This window comes from Polypterus senegalus, chromosome 12 (assembly GCF_016835505.1).
Source record: "Polypterus senegalus isolate Bchr_013 chromosome 12, ASM1683550v1, whole genome shotgun sequence".
NCBI lineage: Eukaryota > Metazoa > Chordata > Cladistia > Polypteriformes > Polypteridae > Polypterus > Polypterus senegalus.
In genome coordinates, this window is record NC_053165.1 from 2,954,294 (window position 1) to 2,979,069 (window position 24,776).

At 47.0% G+C, this 24,776-nt stretch overlaps 1 protein-coding gene across 3 annotated transcripts in view; it reads right to left on the reverse strand.

Moving 5' to 3' along the window:
- LOC120541719 (contactin-4-like) overlaps nt 1-24,776 on the reverse strand; it is a 429,737-nt gene that overhangs the window by 278,439 nt on the left and 126,522 nt on the right. For all 3 annotated transcript variants that reach the window (XM_039773606.1, XM_039773607.1, XM_039773605.1), the window contains exon 2: nt 22,397-22,523. In XM_039773606.1, coding sequence (XP_039629540.1) covers nt 22,397-22,451 — 55 coding nt within the window. In that variant the 5' untranslated portion in view covers nt 22,452-22,523. The remainder of the gene's footprint in view (nt 1-22,396; nt 22,524-24,776) is intronic.

Consider the following 24,776-nt stretch of genomic DNA (forward strand, 5'->3'; position numbering starts at 1 on the left):
AACATGCCAATCAACATGCAGTACATTGCCGCTGTTGGGCACCATCATTGGTGAGTACACCTGAAAATCTCACAACATACTTGTCATAAATGTGTAAAAACATGAACACGATTAAATTAATAAAATGTAAATTATGAGGGCTGTTGGAAATGCATCTGGCTGGGCGGGGCAAGAGGTTTAAGTGTCAGGTGGACTGGGTGGGGCTAAATGTCTTAAGGCAGCTAGATGGGTGGGGTTTGGTGTTTGAGTGGCAGGTGGATGGGTGGGGCTAGAATCTGGAGTGGCAGTCAGTGTCCATGTTGAGTCTGCAGCTTCTGCCCTTGTCCAGGTGGATTTCCGCTTACGTCGGTCCCACAGACATTTTAATTGCTGGCCATGTGTTTGACTGGCACCCCACGCAAAGTTGATGCCAGCCATTTCCAGGTAGGCCCCAGCCCCCTTTGCAATCCCTGAATTGGATTTAGGTGGGAAGGAGGATATTTGTGTTTGGCATTCATTCATAACTCATGGACTTTGAACCTCCGTATCGCACCATGTGGGCACACAGCCTCAGTCAGGACTCCATTCCTTCACAGGGTCTCATCTGCCTCTTGGGTGGTGCCAAATGCGCAGTTTGTCACATATGAGACTATGGCCGGCCACTGATCTGCGGTGTATTTTTGTAAACTGTGACCCTCTTAGATGCCATAATGGAGTGCATTCTGACACTTGAAATGGCATTTGTTGAAGACCCCAGTGAGGAAAGCGCACTACAACACTTCTGGAGGCGCCAGGCGAATACACGGCATCAGCAAATCTCCCCCTGGCTCAGGGGTCACGGCCAAGGCCTTCTTTGTGTTTAAGTTAAAAAAAAAAAAAAAGCTTTTGGATTTGACCGCCAGGACCCTTATTTATCTGTTTGGGCTCTCCTCTCGCTCCTGCTCATTCCCAAGTTATGGCTTCTGTAATTACGGCTGCACAGCGCCGTTCTTCACTCAAGGCCCTCCAGAGGCTGCCTCATTTTTCTTTGCTCTCACTCCATTGTGGTTCCCTAGAGTGGAAACTCGGAGGTGTAGACCATTAAAAAAGGAAAAGATGAAAAGGAGCCACGGAGTCCTAATAGAGTAAAAGAAAGAAAGAAAGAGAGAAAGAAAGAAAGAAAGAAAGAAAGAAAGAAAGAGAGAGCGTAGGAAATTCTTACAAGAAAAAACAAAAACACATCAAGAAGAGAAGGACAAGGCCAGGCCAGGCCAGGACAGAAACACGCCACTCAGAGAACTCAGATGGGGCAGAAACCAATGCATCTAAAATGGGCCGAAGCAAAAACTGGAGGGCTGTGACTGGGAACCTCCCATCGGGGTGAGCGGGCATGGCGTATGGTCAGGTGGGCAGGTAAATGCCCCATCAGCTGGCCTGAGCCGAGTGGAACACGGTGGGATGTGCCGGAGTCGGAGTGAACAGAAGGCCCTGCGTTTGAGTGCCTTCAGCCAGGAAGTGAAGCCAGTTGGCAGCCTCACGTTTTTTGGGGGTGGATTGCCAAAAAACCTGCTTTGAACATCATATGTTCCATCTTGGCCTGGGAATTGAGCACACTTCAAACTGCATGGATATCTCAATTAAAAGTATTAATAATAATAATATATATATAATATATGCTATAATAATCAATAAATAGCTGTCAAGGAGCAAGTCTGAGCTGTTATTGGGCTGCTGGAAAATCACTAAGTGTACTGGCAGATGCGGGTATGACGCCAGCCACTAGTGCAGAGGCGATGGGCACAGTCAACACCAAGAGCCAACAATGAAGTCCGAATACGTGCAATAAGAAGTCATCAACACAGAACGGCACACTAGCTGGCGTTAAGGGATGCCACCTGTATGTGTGCTAGGGTTTAGCCGCAGCCCTGGGCGTCGTTTCTTTTGATTTCTTCTTTCAATGTATTTAGTTATGAATCGTGTGATTACTACTTCTCTATGACTTAGTAAAAATGAGCGTAGTGTTTTCTGTACTCCTCTAAGTTAAGTGACGCTGTGCTCTTTACGCTGAGCCATGTGGCACTTGACCTTAAATAGGCAGAGTGGCGTAGTGATCGACTCTTTGAGTTCAGATGCCACTGCTGACACTGGGTGACCAAGAAATGGAACCAACTTGGAGGATAAAAGAATCAGCCAGGTAACGAGTAACTGGCACTGGCGGCAGGGCCTACAGCTGCAGTGTCCGGGGCGAGGCCCCCAGTGCCACTAAAGAGCCAGCCGCCCACGGAATGAATGCCAGCTTAGACTTTGCCTTTTTTGACTTGTGGCGTCCTTTATAAGTTACCGTTTTGGATTTGTCTGCTCTCAGGTACGACTCTTGTGTGTTTTGTTTTTCTTTTCTCCTGCCCGTCTTCTCCTTTGCAATATTCTTTAAATATTAAAATTATTATTTGTTCCATGTTTGCAGGCTGGAGGATATACCAAATCTTTTTTTTCTCTCTGTTTCTTTAGAGATAATTTGGACTTTAAAGCCGTTGCAGACTTTTGTATCCTGAGTTCAGGCCAAGGCTGCTTTAGAGGGGTGAGGCCTTTTGGACACTTTTGGATCACATTGGCGAGGGAGTGCCAGTCCAACGTTTTGGGATTTGTGAGCAGGCAGAATGCTAAAGGCTCGGTTATCAGGATGCTAGGAGTTCCAAAAGGGATCTAAAAATGCCCACTAGAGGGAGACATCCCTGTCAAACCTGGGCTAGTAACATCCTTATTCATTCTCACAAAATGCCTTTCAATAACAATGAAGCTCAGTGGAGCCATCCAAAGCAAACAAACAAAGTCCCAATGCTGTAACACAAGAGCGTAGTCAAGCACAAAGCATGAAGATCAACATTTCAAAATATCCCAAAGGCACAGCAAAACTCACCGACTCCAAATGAGCCCCCAGAAACTGTGGAAGTTAAAGGGCAGCGATGGGCAGGTGGGCCCACCCACAACACACATGGGACAAAACAAAAAGGACAAAGCCAAAAATCAAGAGCGATGCACATGAGCAACATGCAGGCGGGCACTGCCCACGGAGAGCAGACCAACAGACCATCCTGGACAAAGCGGCTGGCGTAACACTTAGCAGACCCCTCACTGGTGCCCAAAACCAGGTGGTGGTCACCTCAGGACTCAGGAGTCCATCATGGGCTCCCTCGGGAGACCCCACTGACTTTTAAATAAGAGCTGCAGAGGGACTGGGGAGGAGGGGTAGGTGCCACCATAAACAGCAATCCGGACGCAATGACCTCCTCACTGGTGTACACGAGGACAATCTGAGGGGCTGAATTAGCAGAGCTGGAGGACATTCATCCCAATTTATTAAATATCAGGAGGTAAAAGACGCGCGGCGGCTCCAGGGAGCTGTACAAATGTTTAAAAAGCCGGCCGCGCTCTCCGTTCACCACACTGACCTATTTTACACTTTGAGCAGACATCGTCGTCTTCTTCTTCTCCTCCTTTTACTTTTTTCCACTATTTATAATGCGGCTCCCAATCACGGCTCTCAGACATTTCTTGCCATCTGTATCCTTATTTAATATTCTTGTTTTACAAAGAGAATACATGAAGTAGGCTATGCATGATTTAGTCACTCTGAGAAACGGCAGCTCCGTCATTTCATTTCGCCTCAATCACTGCCAATGCAGTGCAGAACTCTGCCAGGACGCTATACAAGATGGAGCTGCAGTGGGCCTGCTAATTATTACTGAAGACAGGAATGTGCCCATTTAGAACAGTCAGAAAAAAACAAGGAACTGTGTACGGTGCCAGGCGGAGGAAGAAACGGCAAGGGCAACAGGACTGGGCGTCAGACGCAGTCAAAACACAGCAAACCGTATGCAGGCCCGTGACAAGAGTGACACTTTTAAGGGTATCTGGAGACTCGGATAATGCACAGGCAACGCTGTGACGTCACATGCCATGCAGCCCCAGACACATGGCAACTCGTATACGTCCAGGAGGATCATTAATACAGCTGAACCCATAAAAACAAAGGGCCGTACAGATTTAGTGACCTTGGTAATGGGCACAGGGGCTCTTGGCTGGCTCTCGAGGTAAATTCAGCCGGGCTCGGCATACCCTCCACACGCCCCGTTATCATGCTGGATCCAAACTGCTGGGTATACTGTTGCTTGTTGGAGTTTTGGGACTTTATCATGCCATCCCCATCTCCTAGTATTTCAGAGACACCCCTTACCAAATCGGTCTGTGCCAATCACAGCACACTTTTTGGAGACAAATTCTCACCCAGCTGCATTTGGTAGCACAGAAACTAGTCGTGGGCAAGATGCCAGTCTACAAACAGCCACTGTCTGAATTATGCAACCCACTTTCAAGATCTCACCAAGTTGTTGTGACCGGGTGCAAATGAGGAGCCCATCAACCTTGGACAGTGCCATTACGCTGCCTGGCATGTCTAAAAGCACCAACACTGAGCCAGCTTAGAGTTATGAGAATACCAGGAAGATGCCCACTGTGAAAAAGGGAGAACAAGCAGTCAGAATCTCAGCCCTGACTCTAAGAGTGGGCACAAGGCAGGGCATGGGCTTGGATTGGCTTGACCTTGGTTGGCACGAGACTGAAGCACTTCATCAGTTTGGCCTGTGGCAAGATGGGGTGCTTGGAAAAAGGCCTCTTGCCATCATGGGCACCTGGGCATGCATCAGTTTATCTTTTATATTGTGCCAATCAATCATACAGTGTCTTTCACACCATGTATCTATCTGTCTGTCTATCTGTCTGTCTGTCTGTTCCTCCATTTTCAAAAGCTGCTTATCCTGAGCACGTTCATGGAGAAGCTGGAGCCTAACCCAGCAAGCACTGGGCATGAGTCAGAACGCAGGCCTTGACAGGATGCCAGTCTAATAGTACAATATAATACAATATAATACAGAAGCCACAGTCCTGGTACTAATGCTCACCACTTTCTAGTTTTGAACTCCCTGGCGTATTTGGTCTTTAGTTTTATTGCTGGAAATATTTTTAATGACTTTCCCCTCGGTGACTGTCTTAATTTAAATGCTCTCCTTCTTCTTTAACGCTAAGCATTCTCTGACATTTCTGTGAAATATAAATGTGAATTAATTGAAGAACAGATTTTAATTCATGCATAATTCTTCACAGGATAAATACACGATCGTTTGTTTGAGGGAATGTGATAATAATAACTGAACTAAATGAATGTGACATTTCATTAAAACCCGTGGCGCTCGGCACTCAGCCCTGCTAGGACACTCGGCTGCCAGGCCATGTCTGTGTTCAGGTGGCATGTTACCCACAGTTCAGCGGATTATCCTGCCCTCATCCCAAACAGCACCTCTAAGTGTGCCCAAGGATCATCCAGTAGATCAAACCGAATGTCAAAGCTGCCCATGGGTGTGTAACTGTGCCATGCAATGGGTGGGCACCTGCTACTAACGAGCTCACCTCCTGTGCCTAGTCAGCCTCACCAGCATAAACGAATAAAATGTGAGAGACGCCCATGACAGAGCAGACGGTGAAGAGGAAGCTAAAAGGCATTTGACTCCTCACGTGAACCCGGATCATTTCAAACAGAAAATGTCCAAGAGTGGCAAACAGTCAATGAATAATGAAATAAATACAACTTAGTTCCGGGAAAGTCAAATACATTGAAATCTGCATGTGCCGTCCTTAAATGTGAGCTCCAATTTCTCTGGGCACAAATTCCGAAGGGAGCCGTGTTGCCCTGCTGTACATTCATTACACCTCCAGACCAAAAGCGGCACTTTGGTGGGCTGTGAGACGAGCTTCGGCGGTCCTCGGGGACTCTGTCCTAATGATAAGAAGGCTCGAGATATGCAGCTCAATTGATATAAATCAATCTCTCCGAGCGGTGAGAAGCATTTGAACCCCCAAGTTCACCTTTTTCAAAAAGCTCAAACGCTTGAAACCATTTTCATGAGGTTTGAGATTAAATTACATGTGATATGAGCAAAGATGTCACAGGCTGCCTGCCAACCAAACCCGCCCGCCCGCCTGCAGTCCGTGAAGCTGCACTCATGGAAGTGGCTGCCACGTGGCTTGGGCCGAGGCAGCCCAGCCACCTCTCTGGAGGCTTTTGTGTGTATTTCCCCCCATTTTCAGAATGTCCAGTTCCAGTCCTCAATGCCCACTCGCTCAGTCTAGATGTCAGACTGGGTATTGCTGGCAGCCACTGACCACAGCAGAGCAGAGGTTCAAGCTCCCCGATGGGACGCGAGGTGCTTCATGTACTGCGCGTGACAGGCTGGGGCCGTGACCCTGAACACTTTAAAGGACAGGACAGGACAGGCCAGCCTCACGTTTGTGTGTCACAGACGCAGGACTTCATGTGTCATGTTGCAGCCGGGCTCTCAACCCTGGCTTAAATGTAGTGTCATCATTTTGTGATCTTCGTTACGTCCTATGGTGCTGTACCCGATGTATTCTCTTTGTTTAACAGATTCATTATTTCTCATACAGTATTTGGATTCTCTTTACTTTTGTGCTTACGTGTTTAGTTCTGTACCCCGTTCCCAGAATAATGCGTTTCAGAGACGCCTCTTCAGACTCTTCAGACTGTGACAGCATTTTGGTGAACGTCCTTATTTGTTATGTTACACTCAGGGCTTGTTCTCTGGCTTAGGGCCATCGTTTTTTTTTATTGATCGTTTTGAAATAGTCTCTTCATGTTTTTATGTAATTTCTGTCATGTATAAATACTGTTTCATTGTTATGTATTGTGTACAGTATACAGTACATGCTTCACGGCTAAACTGGGGCGGAGCCCCAAGAGGCAGGGTCACTGTGATGTCACCAGTATAGGCCCGCCCCCAACCTTTCTATTGACATCGCTGACATTGTGAAGTGCCCATCATCTGTGTACGCAAGTCCTCTTCTGGGGTCTTCTGGCTTTGTCTTTGGTTTCTGATTACATTTGGGTTGCCTTTGCCGTATTTTTTTTTTAAACCTTTCCATGCCATTTTTTACTCTCCGTTTGTGTATTATTTGCTAGCAAAAGTACCCAGCATTGCCTAAGAAAAATTAACAGGGAAAAAAAAAAAAAGTGTCTTTTGGAAATCCAACAAGTCCATAAAAAGATAAACACTTCGACAAAAGCTGTAAAGCAGTCAGACAATTAGTTGAGAAGAAAACACTGTGCCTGTGGTCTTAGGCGAGGTCCCACTTTGGCTGGGATAACACTGTGTATGGCGAAGGTATCCCAACTCCGGCCCTGGCACACTTCGGCTGCGTGACGGAAAGTGTCGCCCCCTCCCGTGTCCACCTCATAGCCCATATTTTACCCTGGACCAACGACGTCACACATGCTAAATCATTTGAGCTGTGGCAGCACTGTGGCTCAGAGGGCAGCCCTGCTGTGTCACACAAAGGGGTTACACCTCCTGTCCCTCCAACGTCCAAAGACATGCAACACTAAACTGGCCCTAGCGTGTGTGTGTGTGTGTGTATTATATATATTCTGGACTAGGGGGTCAGAAAGTGACATTTTAGATGGATGGCAAACAAACAAACAGACCTGTAAACTGCGTATAGTTTTATTTACACTCACCGGCCACTCTGATAGGTTCACCTGTTCAAGTGCTTGTTAACGTAAACATCCAATCAGCCAATCACATAGCAGAAACTCAATACATTTACGTATGCCGACGTCGTCAAGACGACCTGCTGAAGTTCAAACTCAACATCAGAATGGAGAAGAAAGGGGACTGAAGTGACTTTGAACACAGCATGACATGACTGTTGGTGCCATGTGGGCTGCTCGGAGTATTTCACAAACCGATGATCTGCTGGGATTTTCACACACAACCATCTCTAGGGTTTACAGAGAATGGATGGTCTGAAAAAAGGGAAAATATCCAGGGAGCGGCAGTTCTATGGGTTAAAATGCCTTGTTGGTGCCAGAGGTCAGAGGAGAATGGCCAGACTGGTCTGAGCTGACAGAAGGTAACAGGAACTCAAATAAGCACCCGTTACAACCGAGGTATGCACAAGAGCTTCTCGTTGAACCTTGAAGCAGGTGGGGGGCTAAAGAAGCAGGAGACCACACAAGGTGCCACTCCTATCAGCTAAGAACAGGCAACCGAGTCTACACTTCACACGGGCTCAACAAAAATGGACAACAGAAGATGGGAAAAACGTTGGCTGGTCAGCGGAGTCTCGATTCCTGCTGCGACATTCGGAGGGGAGGGTCAAGAACATGAAAGCAGGGATCCATCCTGCGTTGTTTTCAGTGCTTCAGGCTGCTGATGGTGGTTGTGTGATAGTGTGGGGGTATCTTCTTGGCACACTTTGGGCCAACTGAGCATCGTTTAAATGCCACAGCCTAGCTGAGTATTGTTGCTGACCATGTCCATCCCTTTATGACCGCAGTGTCCCCATCTTCTGATGGCAACTTCCAGCAGGGTACCACGCCACGCCACGTCACAAGGCTCAGATCATCTCCAACTGCTTTGATGAAATGACACCGAGTTCACTGGACTCCAATGGCCTCCTCAGTCACCAGATCTCAATCCAATGCAGCACCTTTGGGATGTGCTGGAACGGGAGAGTCGCATCATTGATGTACAGCCAGTAACTGCGCGATGCTATCATGCCAGTATGGACCCTGAGGACAGTTTCCTGCACCTTGTTGAATCTATGCCACGAAAAATTATGGCAATTCTGAAGGCAAAAGAAGGTCCAACCCGGCACTAGCAAGGTGTAGCTGACAAAGTGGCCAGCGAGTGTACCCTGATACTTTGTTCTGTTCATTTTCAGCCAGAGGTTTATGGTCATCCACACCTTTGATGGGTGTGTCTGGAACATTAAAAGGTATTTTGAACTTGTCAGGCCTATGCCCCATTTTGAGCCTGCCTTGTGAGTTTAACACCGATTTTGGGGTCAGACTTAGTCAAGTCCTGTTCTGTCCTGTCCTGGCTGGTGGTACTGTATGTGCTCAGCCTTGGTGCCATTTTGTGCTGCAGCTTCACAACAATCTTTTTGGATTTTCTGGCTTTGTTGCTGGATTTGGATTATTGCATTTTGAACGGACTTTGCCAGTCCTTCAGGCACACCCACTTCTTTGTAAATAAATATGTCTTGGTTGTGATTGGTATGGTGTCTCACCCTTTCTTTACTAAAGATTTCAAGACAGTTTTGGTCCTGGGCTCGTCCCCATTTTGAGCCCACACAGTACAAAGCCTACTTGTAGTTTTGGGAGAAGCCTCAGTCTGGCCTGGCACTGGATTTGGTATTTGTTTCTATTTGTTTTCTTTCTGTCTGTCTGTCTATCATTAGATGCAACTGAGAAGGCAAATCCCATGTTTTCGGGTGTAAACGTGACAAAATAAAGAAACCTTGAACCTTAGTCCCAGGTGGAATAGCGAGAACACAAGCAAATCAAGTCCTTGAAGCTTAGGGTGGCCAAGGGTCTCTCATTCAGAAAAAAACGACATCACGCTGGGCTCAGTGAACTTCAGGGTCACAGGGGATCGTGACCACCCCAGTTTCAAGTCTGTATTTACAGGGAATGACAGCCGTGGCAGAGCTGCCTGCTGCACAAACACGGCACCTTCACCCACTTGACTGTGAAAAGACCCCGACAGGCGACTGATGTGGGCTACACAGAGGTCACGGCACTTCACTGCACCTGTAATACAAAGGAGTGCAAGCGCCGGCCGAGCTGATGTGTGACTTTGGGATTACATCTGGATATCCTCTGCCATGTTCTAAATACTGAAGGACATCCCGGCGTCACTCCTGAACCACTGAAAACCAGTCCACACTGTGCCAGCAGGGGCTCAAGTCCACTGTGGTGGCAGACCATTGGGGTTTGTTCAAGTTCCCTTTCCTTTGCTATTGTTATCACTTATGACATAATCCATTGTCCTTTATGCTATAGAACATTCTGGAGGCAGCACCCGCCTTCATAAAGTAGTCCCTCACTTTCCTGACGTTTGGTTAAGTTGGTTCAGTTCATTCAGATTGTGAAGCAACACTCAATACCAGCGGATGGCAAAGCAAACAGCAGCTGAGGAACTGGTTCAAATTTGATCAAAATAAAAAACTGAAACTGACCTAAGAATTGAGGCCTTCGCTCAGGACTTAGCTGGAGCTCCTTGGGTCTGACGTGACGGGCTTCACACACCTGGATTTGGGCATCTCTGCCAGGCTGATGGGCACCACTGGTGCGCAGCTCTTCTCAGGTCTCTCCAGGGATGTTCAATTGGGCTCAAGTGCAGGCTCTGGCTGGGCCACTCAAGGACACTGTCAGAGGTGTCCCTAAGCCACTCCTGCATCATCTTTGCTTTGTCCTGTTAAGAGAGTGGACCTTCAGCCCATTCCGAGGTCCACAGAGCTTTAAGTACTTTGCCGTCTTCTGCTTCCCCTCAATTCTGTCCAGTCTCCCAGTCCCTGATGCTGCCACCACCACAGGGGAGGAGTGGTGCCAGGTTTCCACCGGACTTTCAACAGACCACAGTTCTCACAGTCTGAAAGTACTTCAGGTGCCATACTGCAAACTTCAGATGGGCTTTCCATGTGCCTTTCACTGACGAGAGGCTTCTGCCTGGCCGCTCTGTCATAAAGGCCAGATCAGCAGAGTCATGTGCTGACGGTGGTCTTTATAAACATTTCTCCCATCTTCACACACATTCTCAGGAACTCAGCCAGAGTGACCACTTCTATCAAGGCCCATCTCCCATGATTGCTCAGTTTGCTGGTTGGGCAGCTCTAGGAGGAGTTGTCGTTGTTCCAAACTTCTTCCATTTATGAGTTACGGAGGTCACTGAGCTCTTGAGAACCTTCAGACCTACAGCCTTCTGCAGACGTTCCTGTCTCAGAGCTCTGCCGGCAGTTCCTTCAAGACCATGGCTTGGTCTTTGCTCACCTGTGGACCTTCTATAGACAGTGGTGTGTGTGTCTTTCCTAATTAGTCCAATCAACTGAATTGTCCACAGGTGGACTCCAAACATCTCTACCATGATCAATAGAATGGGTTGCACAACAGCCAAACTAAAAGGTCTGAGCTCTTGTGGGACAGTTCCATTATTTATTTATTACAAATTTGTACAAATGTCTTAAATCCTGTTTTCATTTTGTCACTCAGGGGTATTAAGTGTTGCTTGATGAGGGGAAAAAATGAATTATAAAGATTTCAGCAGAAGACGGCAGCACCCCAAAAATGTGGAAAACGTGAAGGCCTGAAGGCGCAGCGTTTCCGTTTCCTTTGTGTTTTGTACAATCCTTTAACTCATTTTGTCTTTTGTATTAATTCTTCTGCATGTTCAGCCCGAGCGGGTGGGACCACCCTGAGCCTTTACACACACCAGACAGGCCTCAGAGCAGGTTTTCTACTCTTGCCCCTTGGCTCATTTTGTAAGTGACTGCTGCACCAGGGAACACTGAGCAGGCCTGAAATGTTCAAGGCACCACAAGATGAACTGGAAGTCCTACCAGCCTGAAGAGACCAGGAGGCCAAGGCAAGACTTGTCAAACCCAACTGCTAGCCAAACTACCATTAACTGACACGCCAGCAGTCGTAGCAAGAATCACAGACCTCGGATGATGTCACCTTTACGTGATGTAATCGCTCTGAAGCCATGCCCCAGCGACGCACTGCTGAATCTTGATGCCAGCTCCACAAAACGGCAGCAGGGTATATTGTTGATGAACAGACATCGACAAAAGAAAATAATACAGAGACAAAATCACCATCATCAGAGCCCCCCAAAAACCACCTCCATGAGCTGACATAGAAATACACGTCACACACCAGAAGGATGAGGAGGAGTGGAGGCTTCTCCTCCCAGTGCATCACCCGTGCTGCCCAGAAGCTGATGAAGAATCTGGGTGGGCAGACACTGGACTTCCACCAATCCCCTCTTTAAGCGTTAAGTAGCTTGGGCTATCTGTGCCATCAGTACTCTGGCACCATGCAGCGTTTAGAAGCTTGGACTACCTATGGCACCAGTATACTGCATTCTTGACATTATGTACTGTATATAGTGCCATGCTCTGCTTAGTGGCTTAGGTTAGGTATGGCACCCTTCTTTACATTCTCTATAGTGACTTGAGTAGTGCAGGGTATCTATGGCACCAATATTTGTTAATTTTTAAATGATATACTCTGTGTGTGTGTAATAATATACTGCATATACCTGTATTGTTACACACTCGCAATTAAGGGCCAGGCGGAGCACAAAACCATACTGGAGCGGGTTTCAGACAGCAGATTGATGCTTTTCTCTTTTCCTCATTAGAAGATAAACATCACGCACCTTGATTTCTACGCCCAAACACACCACTCCGGGGTTTCATCTGTCCAACCCTGACGACCTCACTTCCGGCCGGCCTCTGATGACGACGACATCACCTCCATCAACCCCTTCCTTCCGCCTACTTCTGACTCGGATTACATAAATTGCTCCGTTTGTCCTTACTCATTTGTCAAACTGTTTTTTCATGAACTTGACTGTAATTTCAGTATTTTGATTTATTTTTACTACGAAAGTAAATGGGGAAGGTTCCCCAACCCTTTATCTGTTTCTCTCTCGCGTTTATTTCTTCACTATATATATATATATATATATATATATATATATATATATATACACACACACACATATATACAGTATATATATATAGCGCCCTGCTGCGATTGGAGGCACCGGCTATGTAAGGGGCACCTGTCTTGACATTACTGTACGCATATAGCGCCATGCTGCACCGAGCACTCAGGGTCTCTATGGATCGCGTCACGTCACGTCACGTCACTGAATCTGTCCGCCCAATCGTCCGTGTCAGGGCTGACCTTCACTGCTCAGCTATTTACTAAATCGCAGCTCTCTGCCCTCTCGCCAGCTCCAGTAACACCTCTGTGTATTTACCGAGATCTTTCTCTGATGCCATGCAGTTCATCACTTCATTGCGGCTGAGTGATACATTTGTAATCCTGTGGAAAGTGTTAGCGGGCCCATTATTCACCGAGTTCACACAAGACTTATGAGCCGGCCGTGGAGGTAACAGATACAGACGCAACTCTGCAAACGCTAAATCCCTGTGTGAGCGAGCAAGAAAATGAGTCGACGGAGCCGCGGCCAGCTCACAGGAAGGTAAGTGCAGCTGGCACACAGCCTCTCCTTGGTGCCTTTGTATAGATGGCCCACCAAAGTTGGGGGCTCCAGCCAGCGTCTTTTCAGAGCGGTGACCACCTACAGGAGCTCCTTCAGTCCCCCGTCCACTCGGTGGTGTGGCTTGAGGCTCACAGTGACCAGCCACGGCTTCACAGGTGCTCGCAAACTGAGCCTGACGTCAGCCTCCATGAGAACCCAAGTGTGGTGTCACCAGACCATAATATTCTCCAATCCTCTCCATCCATTACAGGGTCACAGAGGACACTGTTTAATGTTGGCATTGCAAGACTGTCCCTATTCCGAGGAGAATTTCACTTAAGAGGGATACCAGGTGGTGGTGCCCCGTGTTTGCTTGGCCCTCTGCACATTTCCATCAAATCTTGAGGAATGCCAGCAATGGACTCGCACACTCAGCAAAACGCAGGGGCATTCACTGGCATAAAGCGTCTGCTGTGCGATGCGCCTGAGACTGAACAGTTAAACGCATTTCAAAAATGAATAAAAAAGCCGCTTTAGAGCATTTTCTTGAAAAAGACAATGAGCAGGGGGCATTTCGAGCAGCTCCATTTATCATTTAGTTCAATGCATTTCAAATGAAATCTATAAAACACCTCCTTTATCTGTGGGGAGCGCGTAATGTTTATTTACTATACTGTCTACACATCCTGCTTGCTCTGATCATTTTTTATTAATACGCCTGTGAGCTGCATAACAAAAAACAAAAAGAAATAAATAAAAAGAAGGTTTGGGCCAAGAAGCCCTGGAATCCACGGTGCCCGTCTCCGAGGGAGGGCGCAATGATTTATCCTACTGCTCATACTAGACTTAATTCTTTGAGGGGTGTACTGATGTGTGTGTGTGTGTGTGCGTGCGCACCAGTTAGTGCCTCCCAGTTCCAGGGTCCTGGGTTCAGGTCACTTCTGTTTCGGATATCTTCCTTTCGTCTGTGTCTGGAATTTTCTGCCAAATGCCAAAGATGTCCTTTAGCTTAACTGGCAGCAATATGATCGAGTGTGCAGAAGTGTGCCATATAGACACACACACACACACACACACACACACTTGGGATGGCGACTTCTCTAGTATCCCCAATCCACTTAAACTGCCCGTCTTTACAATGCGGTAAAAACGCGCCAACTCCACACAGACAGCGATTTGAACCTCAGCTCTTTACAACTGTCGAGCCTTCCAGTTCCTGAAGAAGTGTATTATAACGTACAAGTCGTCTCAGTCCTGCCGAGTTCTGTTCATGTTCAGACGGTGCCAGAGCTCATGCTTGGAGTAACCAACCCTGGAGGGACATGAGACACAACTCACTCACACAGACAGACATGTAAAAGAAGGACAGCAAAACAAAGTGAAGGTATGGAGTCAAACGTCAGCCCCACTTACTGACATTTATAAGTGAAACAGAAATGAGCGCCAGGGCCGACGTGGTCCCCCTACAGCTTGTCTTCATGTTCTTTTGAGCTGTGAGGTCCATCGCCACCAACCACCGCTTCAGTAATGAATGCCCACTTCCCTGCTCTCTGTTGATTATAAAGCTGCCATGCCCAAGGGGCACATCTGAGAGTCAGGTGCCCTCCCTGGATCCTGGCGATTGCCAACTTCTCCATTGGTTCTCTGTGTCACCCTATTTAGGGCCTTGAAGGCACTCCAGTAACGTGCATTCCCAACACTCCTAACCTGCATATTTTTACAAGATGGCAGGGCAATTTTTGAAGGTTGGGTGGCAGTAGCTGCATTTCTTCTTGAACGTGTCACGGAGCGGACAGCTCCCTGTCCAAGCATGAAGAGTCGAACAGGAAGGCCACACAAATGTTAACAATGAGCGGCGACACCTGATGAGAGACTCTGCTCCAGCTTTGAAAAATTTGTATTATTTTTTAGTGTTAGGCCCATAAGGTTAAGAACAACTGATGCTGTGTCAGAGAGGGCAGTGCCGCCAATGGGTGGGCACAGACCTGGCATCCCTAAAGGCCACATGGTGCTGGCGTGCATTCACTCAGGACCGCAGACAGGCCCGTGTTAAGGCCATAATGTTGAGCCCCGTAGGTACGGAGACACTGCAGGCTTATCCTTTTATTCCTCCACACGCCTCATAAAGAGAAAGCAATCAAGTAAAGGACAAGTCAATGTGATTAAAAGGTGGGAAAGCCTGGAAGTCCAAGGGCACAACACCTCAGTAGAGCACCTGCAAGATAATGCTGGGAAAAGTGGGCGCCTTGGTGAACAGAACATTCAAAAACAACAGTAGGATGGGAGTTTGTTTTGGGGAACACAATATGGTGGTGGTGACCTCAGGTGTGCACTGGGATGAGGATCAGCACCTCCAAGTCAAGGTCATGCCCCCTCCAGGTCGGGGATGAGCTGCTGCCTCAGGCAGAGGACTGTAGGCGTCTCATTCATGAGTGAGAGGAGGAGGAGGAGGGAACAGGAGATGGACAAGCGGATCAGAGAGGCATCGGCAGTAATGAAAATGTCGTACTAGTCAGTTGTGGTGAAGAGGCAGCTGAGATGAAAGGCAAAGCTCTCGATTTACCAGCCGACCTACATTTCTGTTCTCGGCGATGATCACAAGCTTTGGGCGGTGACCAACACAACGAGATTACAGATACAAGTGACAGTAATGAGCTTCCTTGACAGGTCGTCTGGGCTCAGCCAAAGAGATACAGCAATGAGCTCAGACATTCATGAGGAGCTCAAGAGACGCCAGTTGGGTGCTTCTGGCATCTGACTAGGAAGATTCCTGGACGCCAGGCATGTCTAACTGGGAGAAGACCTTGGGGCAGACCCAGGACCCTCTAGAGAGATTATACTGAATGTCTGGGCTGAGCCGGGTGCACCTCAGCATACCCTCGACAGAACTGGAGGAGGTGAAGACGGACGTCAGGGCATCTTTGCTTAAACTAGACAGGATAAGTGTTAGAAAATGGACCAGGTAAGAGGTAACACAAGGTAAGAGAAAAGGCTGGAACTGAATTAGAGAAAACACACAAGTCAGCCTCACCTGCACCTGCACCTTGTGAACCTGTAATGGGCGGCGCATTTCAGAAAATGGATGGTCAGAGTCTTGTGCAGCAGACAGAAGTGTCCCACAAAGCAACCACTAACATGAAGTCTATAGTTGACTCTTGAGCCCCAAGACCCTGGTGGAGAAAGTCAACAAAGTGGGCAGTATGTGTGGTGACCCTCAGGACTTTGTCTCCCATCTGAGTTGCGCCCTGTAACTTGGGTTTGCATTTCAATTGTTTACACGCCGCATTATTCCAGAGTGCTTCAGAGAGCCATTTGGTGTGAATTAAATGACAAAACCTGAATTCATCAACCATCTATGACAACTGCATCGGAAAAATTGAAACCACAACTGCACAAGAGCAGCAATGGCGATAAGCCATTAAGACAGAAATTTGAGCCCAGCAGTGGCCACTCCACGGTCCATCAGCTTCCTACCTTTCAACTCCCTGAAGATTCAGGGCTCACAGATTTAGTTTTATTAAAGATAACCACACAGTCGGACAAATAAGTGCTTTGAAATCTTGAAATGCAAGGAGGGTTTTGTGTGTCTCAATATCATACAAAATGAATATCTGTTAGGAGGATTGGTGGCCAGTACGGCTCCTGGAGACTGGCTTGGAGTGGTGGCCCGGTCACAGTATGTATGGAGCTCACGTGTTCTCCCCATGGTTTTGCGTGTCCTTCCCTAATTTTCCTCCCACTTTCCAAAGTTGTGTATATTAAGTTAGCCAGTCGTTGGTCATTTGGATGAAAACAGGCCATTCAGCTCAACTGTGTTGACAATCCCATTCACCGGATTTCTTCACAATAACATCAAGCTGAGTTCTGGAGGTCCCTGAAGTCCTACTTGGTCACTTGTGTCTGTGGCTCTCAGTATGAATGTTGGTGTCAAGTCTACCCTTTACCCGTTTCCATCTGTGTCCCAGTGTTCTTGCTGAGCTCATTGCAAATTAATAACTGGGATCCACTTTGCTAACTCTCTTCATAATTTGAAACACTTCACAATCATGTCGCCCCTTCATGCCTTTCCTTTCCATTGGCCTCAATCAGCCGAGCTGCTCCCCTCTGGATTTCCTTTAGTGTTGCGGTTTCTTTTCTGTAATGTGGATGCTCAAACTGCACACACAGCACTCCAGACGATTCCTCCCAAGCAAGTTACACAACTTAAGCATGACCTCCGTTATAGCTGGTCTCATTAAAAAGTAACATTCAGAGTCCAGCATACTAACTGAGGAGGTTCACCTCCTCCAGGCTTTCTCCCTTGGTTGCTATCCATGGTCCTCAGTCAGCATAGCTGCTCTTCACTCTACTAGTCCTCCTCATAATGTTAAACATGTCAGTCAAGTCGCCACTTAACGCTCCCTTCTCTGGTCCTGAATCAGCCGCGCTGCTGGACTTTTCTCTACTGTCGCTGTTGGTAGTTTTCCCAAACCTTCACACGGTACTCGGGACGAGGCCTCACAGGTGAGCTACGTAAGCTGAACTTTACACTACACCATTACAGCTTTGCACCTCCTCCAGTCGTTTCTATTTGGTTGCTCTCCATGGTGCTGAATCAGCCTGACCTTACCTGGGCACTGCCACTGTATGTCAAGACTGCACACACACTCCAGATGAGACTTCAGCAGTGACTTACACAGCTTAAACCATTAAGAAGTGACAGCAATGGACACAATGGCTCACCTTCTCCAGTCTTCCTTGGTTGGTTGTTCTCCATGGTGCTCTCCTTGTAGGGTGCACTCCATGGGACTGAACTCAGCCTGTCTAACCTCTTTGGTCCTGAATCAGCCCAGTCACACTGCTTGTACATGGCTGTCCAGAGAACTGAACCCATCCTAGTTGCTCTCTCCCTCTAGCCGTGCTCTGTCACTGTTTGTAATATGAAGGACAAAACCATACACAGTAATCCAGAGGAGCCCTCACTAAACATCTCGAGTAGACCCTCCTCTGACTTGTACTGATGCATTAGGGGTGCTATATATGCGAACATCCCATTCACTATCTTCACGGCTTCTGTACACTGTCTGCCCGTAGAAAGTGAAGTGAAGTGTGTGTGTGTGTGTGTGTGTGTGTGTGTGAGCACATGCACGCTGCATTGGACCAACACCTCCTACAGGGCAGGTTTGTGCCCTTTGCTTGATGATGTCTGCCAGGCACGCACTGACCAGACTTGCCCATGTAAGTGGGAGTGTGTGTGTGGGACTGCAGCATGGCACACTTCCCTGTAAAGTGTTGCAGGCTGTGCCAACCTTGGTTGCTGTGCATATTGTGACAAACTGATTTGAAAATTGACTACGTATTGACAAAGTCCATCATCTGAAAGAGTATTTAACACAAACAAAAAAACGTGATACAAAATCAGGTACCCAAAACTCTGTAAATCAAACTCAGTACTCCAGCTGTACTACCCGTATAAGTAATCAACACAAACTTCAGCATTAATGTTCACGGTTCGGCCATCTATTGAAATGGATACTTGAGTGCATGTAGTAATAAAATGCATTGCATTTGTCAACCCAACGGATGGTGCATCATAAACATTTGGAGTAGTAAAATGCATTGCCAAAAATGTCTGTGGTGTGTCATCTGTTGGAATGTAAAATGCAAAGCATGTCTCTGTTATCTGCCGATTAATGTGGGATTCGTACAAGCAGAGTTAAGTGTTTGTAATGTGCCATCTGTTGGAATGACAAACGTAATGCAAATATCTGTGTAATATACCATCTGAAATGGGATTTGTAAGAGTTCTGGACATGCAGATACACACTTAACCTTTTATTAAAACAAAAACAAATTCTGCCACGGGTCATAAACCAAATAACAAGGTCAAGAGCACAACAACTAAAGGCAGGTCAAAATGCACAAGAATGAAACGCTTGAAACACCAACAGCAACAAGAGCTCCGATGACGACTCATGGCAGCCATGGATAGGCTGCACCTCCTCGGGACCCTGAACGGGCTCGGCCAGCAGACGGAGGTTTCAGACCACGGCCGTCCTTTGCCTGACGCCCTTATCAAGCTGAGCTTGGGGTGCTGCGTGCGTTTCTTAGCGGTATGACAGCATTTAGCGTACACTTTGGTGAATCACGCGGCTTTTTGTCGTTTCCTTGATAATAAGAGACGAGGAAGTGCTCTCTTGTTGCGTTGCTCTCTTTTCATTTCTTCTAAGCTGCCCATTCTTTATTCCATGCTAAATAAGGAAATTATAATTACAGTGAAATTTGACAACCAGCTGTTCCCTCAGCTTCAACAGTCCCTCCATAATGGTAATAATTCAGACCTCCTGGCAATCTCATTAGGATTTGGAGCACAAATTCCACATCACCTTTACCTCCCAGGTATGAATAAACTGTGTATTTACCAGCTGGGTAAATAATAAGCATAGCCTTTTAGCGCAAACCTCTCAAATCTGGCATGTTCATAATCTGAATATTTCTATAATTCACGCAATTATGCTGCAATCAGCTGCTCAGTGTGCACGCAGCCCTGGACTTTCATGTTGAGAAGGCCTCGCCGGCACGTGGAGCCTGTGTGGGAGACTCTGAAGGCTTCGGCTTATTCCTGGGCAAAGCCAAATCACCCCACAGGCATTCATTTATCTGCTGTTTTAAAGGCAATTTCATGTGTTCACCCCTCAGCCAGCAGACGTGGCAGGTTTCATATGGCGAGCCTCAATTAACCCTAAACGCGCAGCACAGTAAAGAAGACACCAGGCCAGCAAAACTTGACGTTCTCAAACCGGCTGAAACCAGTCCACGGCCAATGTGTTACGATTAGGAGTCCCAAACACAGCAAGACGGGTGCGAGCCCTCCAGAAATGCAGGGCCTTAACTTAACCAGCCTGTCCAAGGAGCTTCACCCCAAATCCAGCCAGCCTCCAAACTGCACACTGCAGGCTTCCGGCCTGGCAGACTCCAAAAATGAGAAGCTGGCAAAATAATCAGACATGTCCCAAAATATAACAAAACCCCACCAGGAAAAAGGATCACTGAGAACAAGGCAAACAAGGAATCTTTAGATATAGAGGATGTCTTAGAAAAATATATACAGCAATACAAGCAAAATGCTCAAAAGAGTGAAACAGGAAAAAGGAAATGCTAAAAAAAAAAAAAAATGACAATCCAAGGCAAACAAGTCTCAATCCACGAGTCCAGAAAACAGACCCCACAAACCAGGGCAAAAAAGTCAAAGAACCGTCAAAAACAAAGAAACAGCAACACTCCCAGAATCTCCTGAACACCGAAATGTCCTCCTGATCTCAGCATTTCTATAACCAGAGGGTGGCCCAAAAGGAGCAAAGTCACTGTGACCCTGGCACAACGAGAGGGACAACACACAGTGATGAGCACACCAAATAAACACAGACCCTTACATGACACACAGGCAATGCTGGCACTACTGGGGACAAAGCAGGTACCTACCCTGGACAATTGCCCTGCCCATCACACACAGGTACAACTGGCAGGGAGGAATATAGGAGGACCTGGGAGAGGACCTGCCTGGACAACAACACGACTGGGGGACCTGAGGCCAAGGGGCTGAATTTGTGAGGTTTACAAACAAAGCCACAAGTAAAACATTTTAGGACAGCACAGTAGTGCCACAGTTAGACTGAGGGAGACGTTTATGAAAGCCGTGTGAGGAGGAGGACGAGGAGGAAGGCTGATGAAGGCACAACTGGAACTGATCAGAATGAGGAGGTGAGAATGTTCAAGTGGAGTGTCACAGAGTGAGAGGAGAGAATTAATGGGGAGGTGAGAGGAGAAGCCAGGGAAGGATTTAACCTGAGGGGCCCTTTCATCAACACGCTGAACTCTCGATGAAATGATTGAGTATCCACAAGATGAAGTGATCACGGGGGCCAACGTACTGATCGGGGTTTCACACAGAAATCAAAAGTGATAAATACCGCGCTGCATTAAACGACCAGGGGTCCACACGCTGCGCTGTTTCAAGTACGAGCAACACTACGTGAAGAAACGGAGTGACTCGGGGCCTTCTTACTTTGGGGACAGAGTCTGGCTGTGTGGAGCGAAATGCAGAGGATGAAGTGGGTGAAGAGGGCCACCAAGATGACATGTCTAATAAACGTATGACGTTAATACAGCAGCCAGAACAGCAGCTTTGAATGCTACCTGTGGTGAAATGACACTGAGCCGCCAAGCAGCAATGGAAGGTAAATGACGTGCAATACAGGACAACGTAACCTAACCTAACCTAACACTTTATCTTGCATCAATGTCCACCTGCTTTAATTGGCTCAAAGTTTACAGATGTCAGCAAAGTAAAAAAAGATCAATCACCACAAACCTAAACGTGTCGTCAGTGAAAGGCTTCGACGCCAAAGAATAAGACAGACTGACAATGAAACAAAAATCAGAGCGGCTCAAGCCAGGGGTTTCTCCAGAATTGAGACATCAGGGCAAAAGCAAACCAATTTATGACCTGTGCATGAGGAGGGCACCTTCGTGATACACAACAAGGTCTACGGTCTGATAGAGGCCCCCTTCTTCTTCATCACACTGGCATACAAAGGGCTCCCTGACCCTGCAAACTCGTCAGCCATGTCTATAGTTACACATCCACTCAATTTGCATTTCAATTTAATTCTGTCTGTTAAGAGAAGAAATGCAGCATGCAGGACATCATGGCAGTCAGAAGCACAGCATCAGGTCAAGGAGCCTGGCATCATCAGCGCTATAGTAAAGGCTATCCTGGTTACCAGTCACCATTTTGAAGACCCACATCTGAATCAAAGCAGCAGGAGAACCTTGTCGCCAGCTGGCTCACCAGAGATGGCACTGATAGTAGAGAAGTTTTCACCAACTTCAAGAACTTTTGAAAGAAAAGCCAGATGTCTGCCTGGCGACCAACTCAAAGAACCAACAAATAAACTGACACGTCAGTAAAAGTAAAGAGCAGCAATGAGAAACGAGCAGCAAGCTACACAGGCAATAAGCCCCCTGACACGACGCATGTGCCCCACGCGCCGTCTCTCTTCACTCCAAGTGACAAGCGGCAGTAAACGATTGCTTCAAACCTGGAAAAAGAAATCCGCACTCAGTCAAACCCTTGCATTTCCATCTCCTCTCGCATTTCGAAGCCCACGAGTAGGCTATTAAACCCCTTTTTCCACAGCTTTGGCTTTCCTGCATCTTAAATAATGACATTTAGACTGGAATTTGTCCTCAATACATATGAATAAGAAGATAAACTTCAAAAAGAATGTTCTGGTATGTTTGCATCAAAAGTTGTTAATGAGCCACTCTACCTGCAAGGCAGCCCATGAATGATTGCAGCACCAGCAGTTTCCATAGCAACATCATTTTCGGTTTCTAAGGTCAAAATCGGCTCCCATCCAATCACAAGGAACGGCAATCCTGTTTTCTGCCTTTAATCTGTTAAAAGAGAAAAAATAAAAACTGTCAGAATCAGGGGGACAAACACTCTGCCTATCATAAAATCTTAGCCCAGTCATTTGTGACGCCTGAAAAGGTTAAACATCCTGCATTAAAAGGCGCCCGCTCCGATAATGAATCGAGCCCCCTAGCAAAGAGTCGGCAAAAGGCACAAGTTGCATTTGGCCTGCGTTCTTAATGTAGCAGGAGCTGCAGATTTGACAGTCCGTTGAGCACAGCGACCATGTTGTGGGAAAACTGGCAGGATGAGAGTATTAAAAAAAAAAAGGGGGAAAGGAAATACACAAGACAAGTAGCAGAAGACAAAGGATTAAAATCAACCTCAAGGTTACCATCCTCAGGACGATGAAGTCCTCTCCTGTGTGTCTCCTTAGCCATGATATGATACTGGAAAAGGACCCCATACCCCTCCCCTAACCCATATGGACAACATGGAGAGCGTACATTAGCAAATATCTCCGCACCCCCAGTGACCTATGAGGAGACATCGGAATGGCAATACCACTCCGAGCCAAGAGGGGTGCTCTCGCTAACACACTGCTCCTTTCCACCGGCAATGCTGGATGATCTCTGACATCACTCTGAGCAAGAGGCTCCGCCCCTACTGGACGGGCACTGTAAAAACCCCCAAGACTTCCAAAAGCAGACATTCAGTTTGAACCCACGAATTTGAGAAGGATTAGCATGCATTTCTGCTAATTTCTCCATTTTTCTTTTTACTCATTAAATGGGGAAGACCAGGCTGGTGCCAAACCCAAGTACCCTGCTTTTCTTCTTATTATTACTACTCCTACATATAGCAGGCATACACTAGATATACTGCAGGCTATCATCTATACTAGCCGGACCTGTCCGCTGTCACTCTTCTATTTAAAAGGTATCAGTCAGCGTTGTTCTTTATTTAAATATCGAAAAAGTCCTTTATCACGCGGGAGCTTTGAACAAATCATGGCCTGAAACAATGCTGCCATTATCATATAAATCACCAGAAAAGAGGAGACCAGTGAAGCTCCTACTCTCAGATCCCAAGAATCAAATGGCAGTGAGGACTAAGCCGTGTAGAGCCCACTGTCCTCTGACCGCCATCTGGATTCTTGGGTTTTGGAGTTCTTTCCTACTAGAAAATGGCTGCATCACTGCATTTGTGTCAAGGATCCAACGTGCTATTATGAAGAAAAAAAGAAAACTCAACTGTCCCCTTTAAATCACGTGCAGAAACGTCACATAATTGAAAATAAATTTAACCGAGCAGAACTGCAGCCTGCCACGTCCCCAAGGCCGTCCCTCTCAACATGCCCATTCAAGGGCGACTGCTGCATGTACTAATAAAATGCATTCCAACGGATGGCGCCACTATAAACTAATAAAAGTAATGTGACATAAAAAAAACACAGGAACTGAAAAAAGAGGAAGTGCAAATCCCACTGGAGTCCACCAATTGTGGGGGTCCCAAAGTGTGTCCTCTTTAGCTGTTAATGAAATGTACTTTTTATTTATTTATGAAATGTATTCCTCTTTTCTACATTAATGAGGGATCACCAGAATGCTTAGAGACTTTGAATACCATTAGCACTCCTTCTGTTACTCTCTTTTATTTCCGAGGTTTTTTTTTCTATTTAAATCCTACAGTGTCAGTTTGCCTGTTGCCTCATTTGGTGGAGCTAACATTTGTGATGCACCGTCTGTTGGAATGAAAACATGCAATGTATGCATTATGACACAGCACCCTCCACAGTAGGTGGGCTCACAGGACCACACAGAGGTTTAACACCAGTGAAGCATAACAACATTTGTCAGTGACCACCGAAATGAACAAGTCAAAATAATAAGACACTGGTGGACCACAGCATCAGACAGCCAGGCTCAAATCAGTGTGTCCTACAGTATGTGGGATTTGACATGAAACTTCTAAACTGGCATTGTGTGCCAGCAAGTGACTTCTGGGAGCCATGCAGAGGGAGTTCCCACCTTGTGCCCAGTGCTGTTGGGCCTGGAATGGCTTCCTACATCCCTGTTGAGTTTCCACCTTAACCGATTGAGTGTCACAAGGGGCATTACTGGACCAAAGGAGGGAGCCAACCCATCACCCTAACACAGGACAGGTTTAGAGTTGCCACTTAACTTCTCTTGCATGATCTTGAGGACCCCAGAACTCCATGAAGGCAGCAGCATGGCAGGGCTCTGGTCCATACCAATCCTCAAAGCTCTTAAGTGGCGAGTACGTGTGCCCCG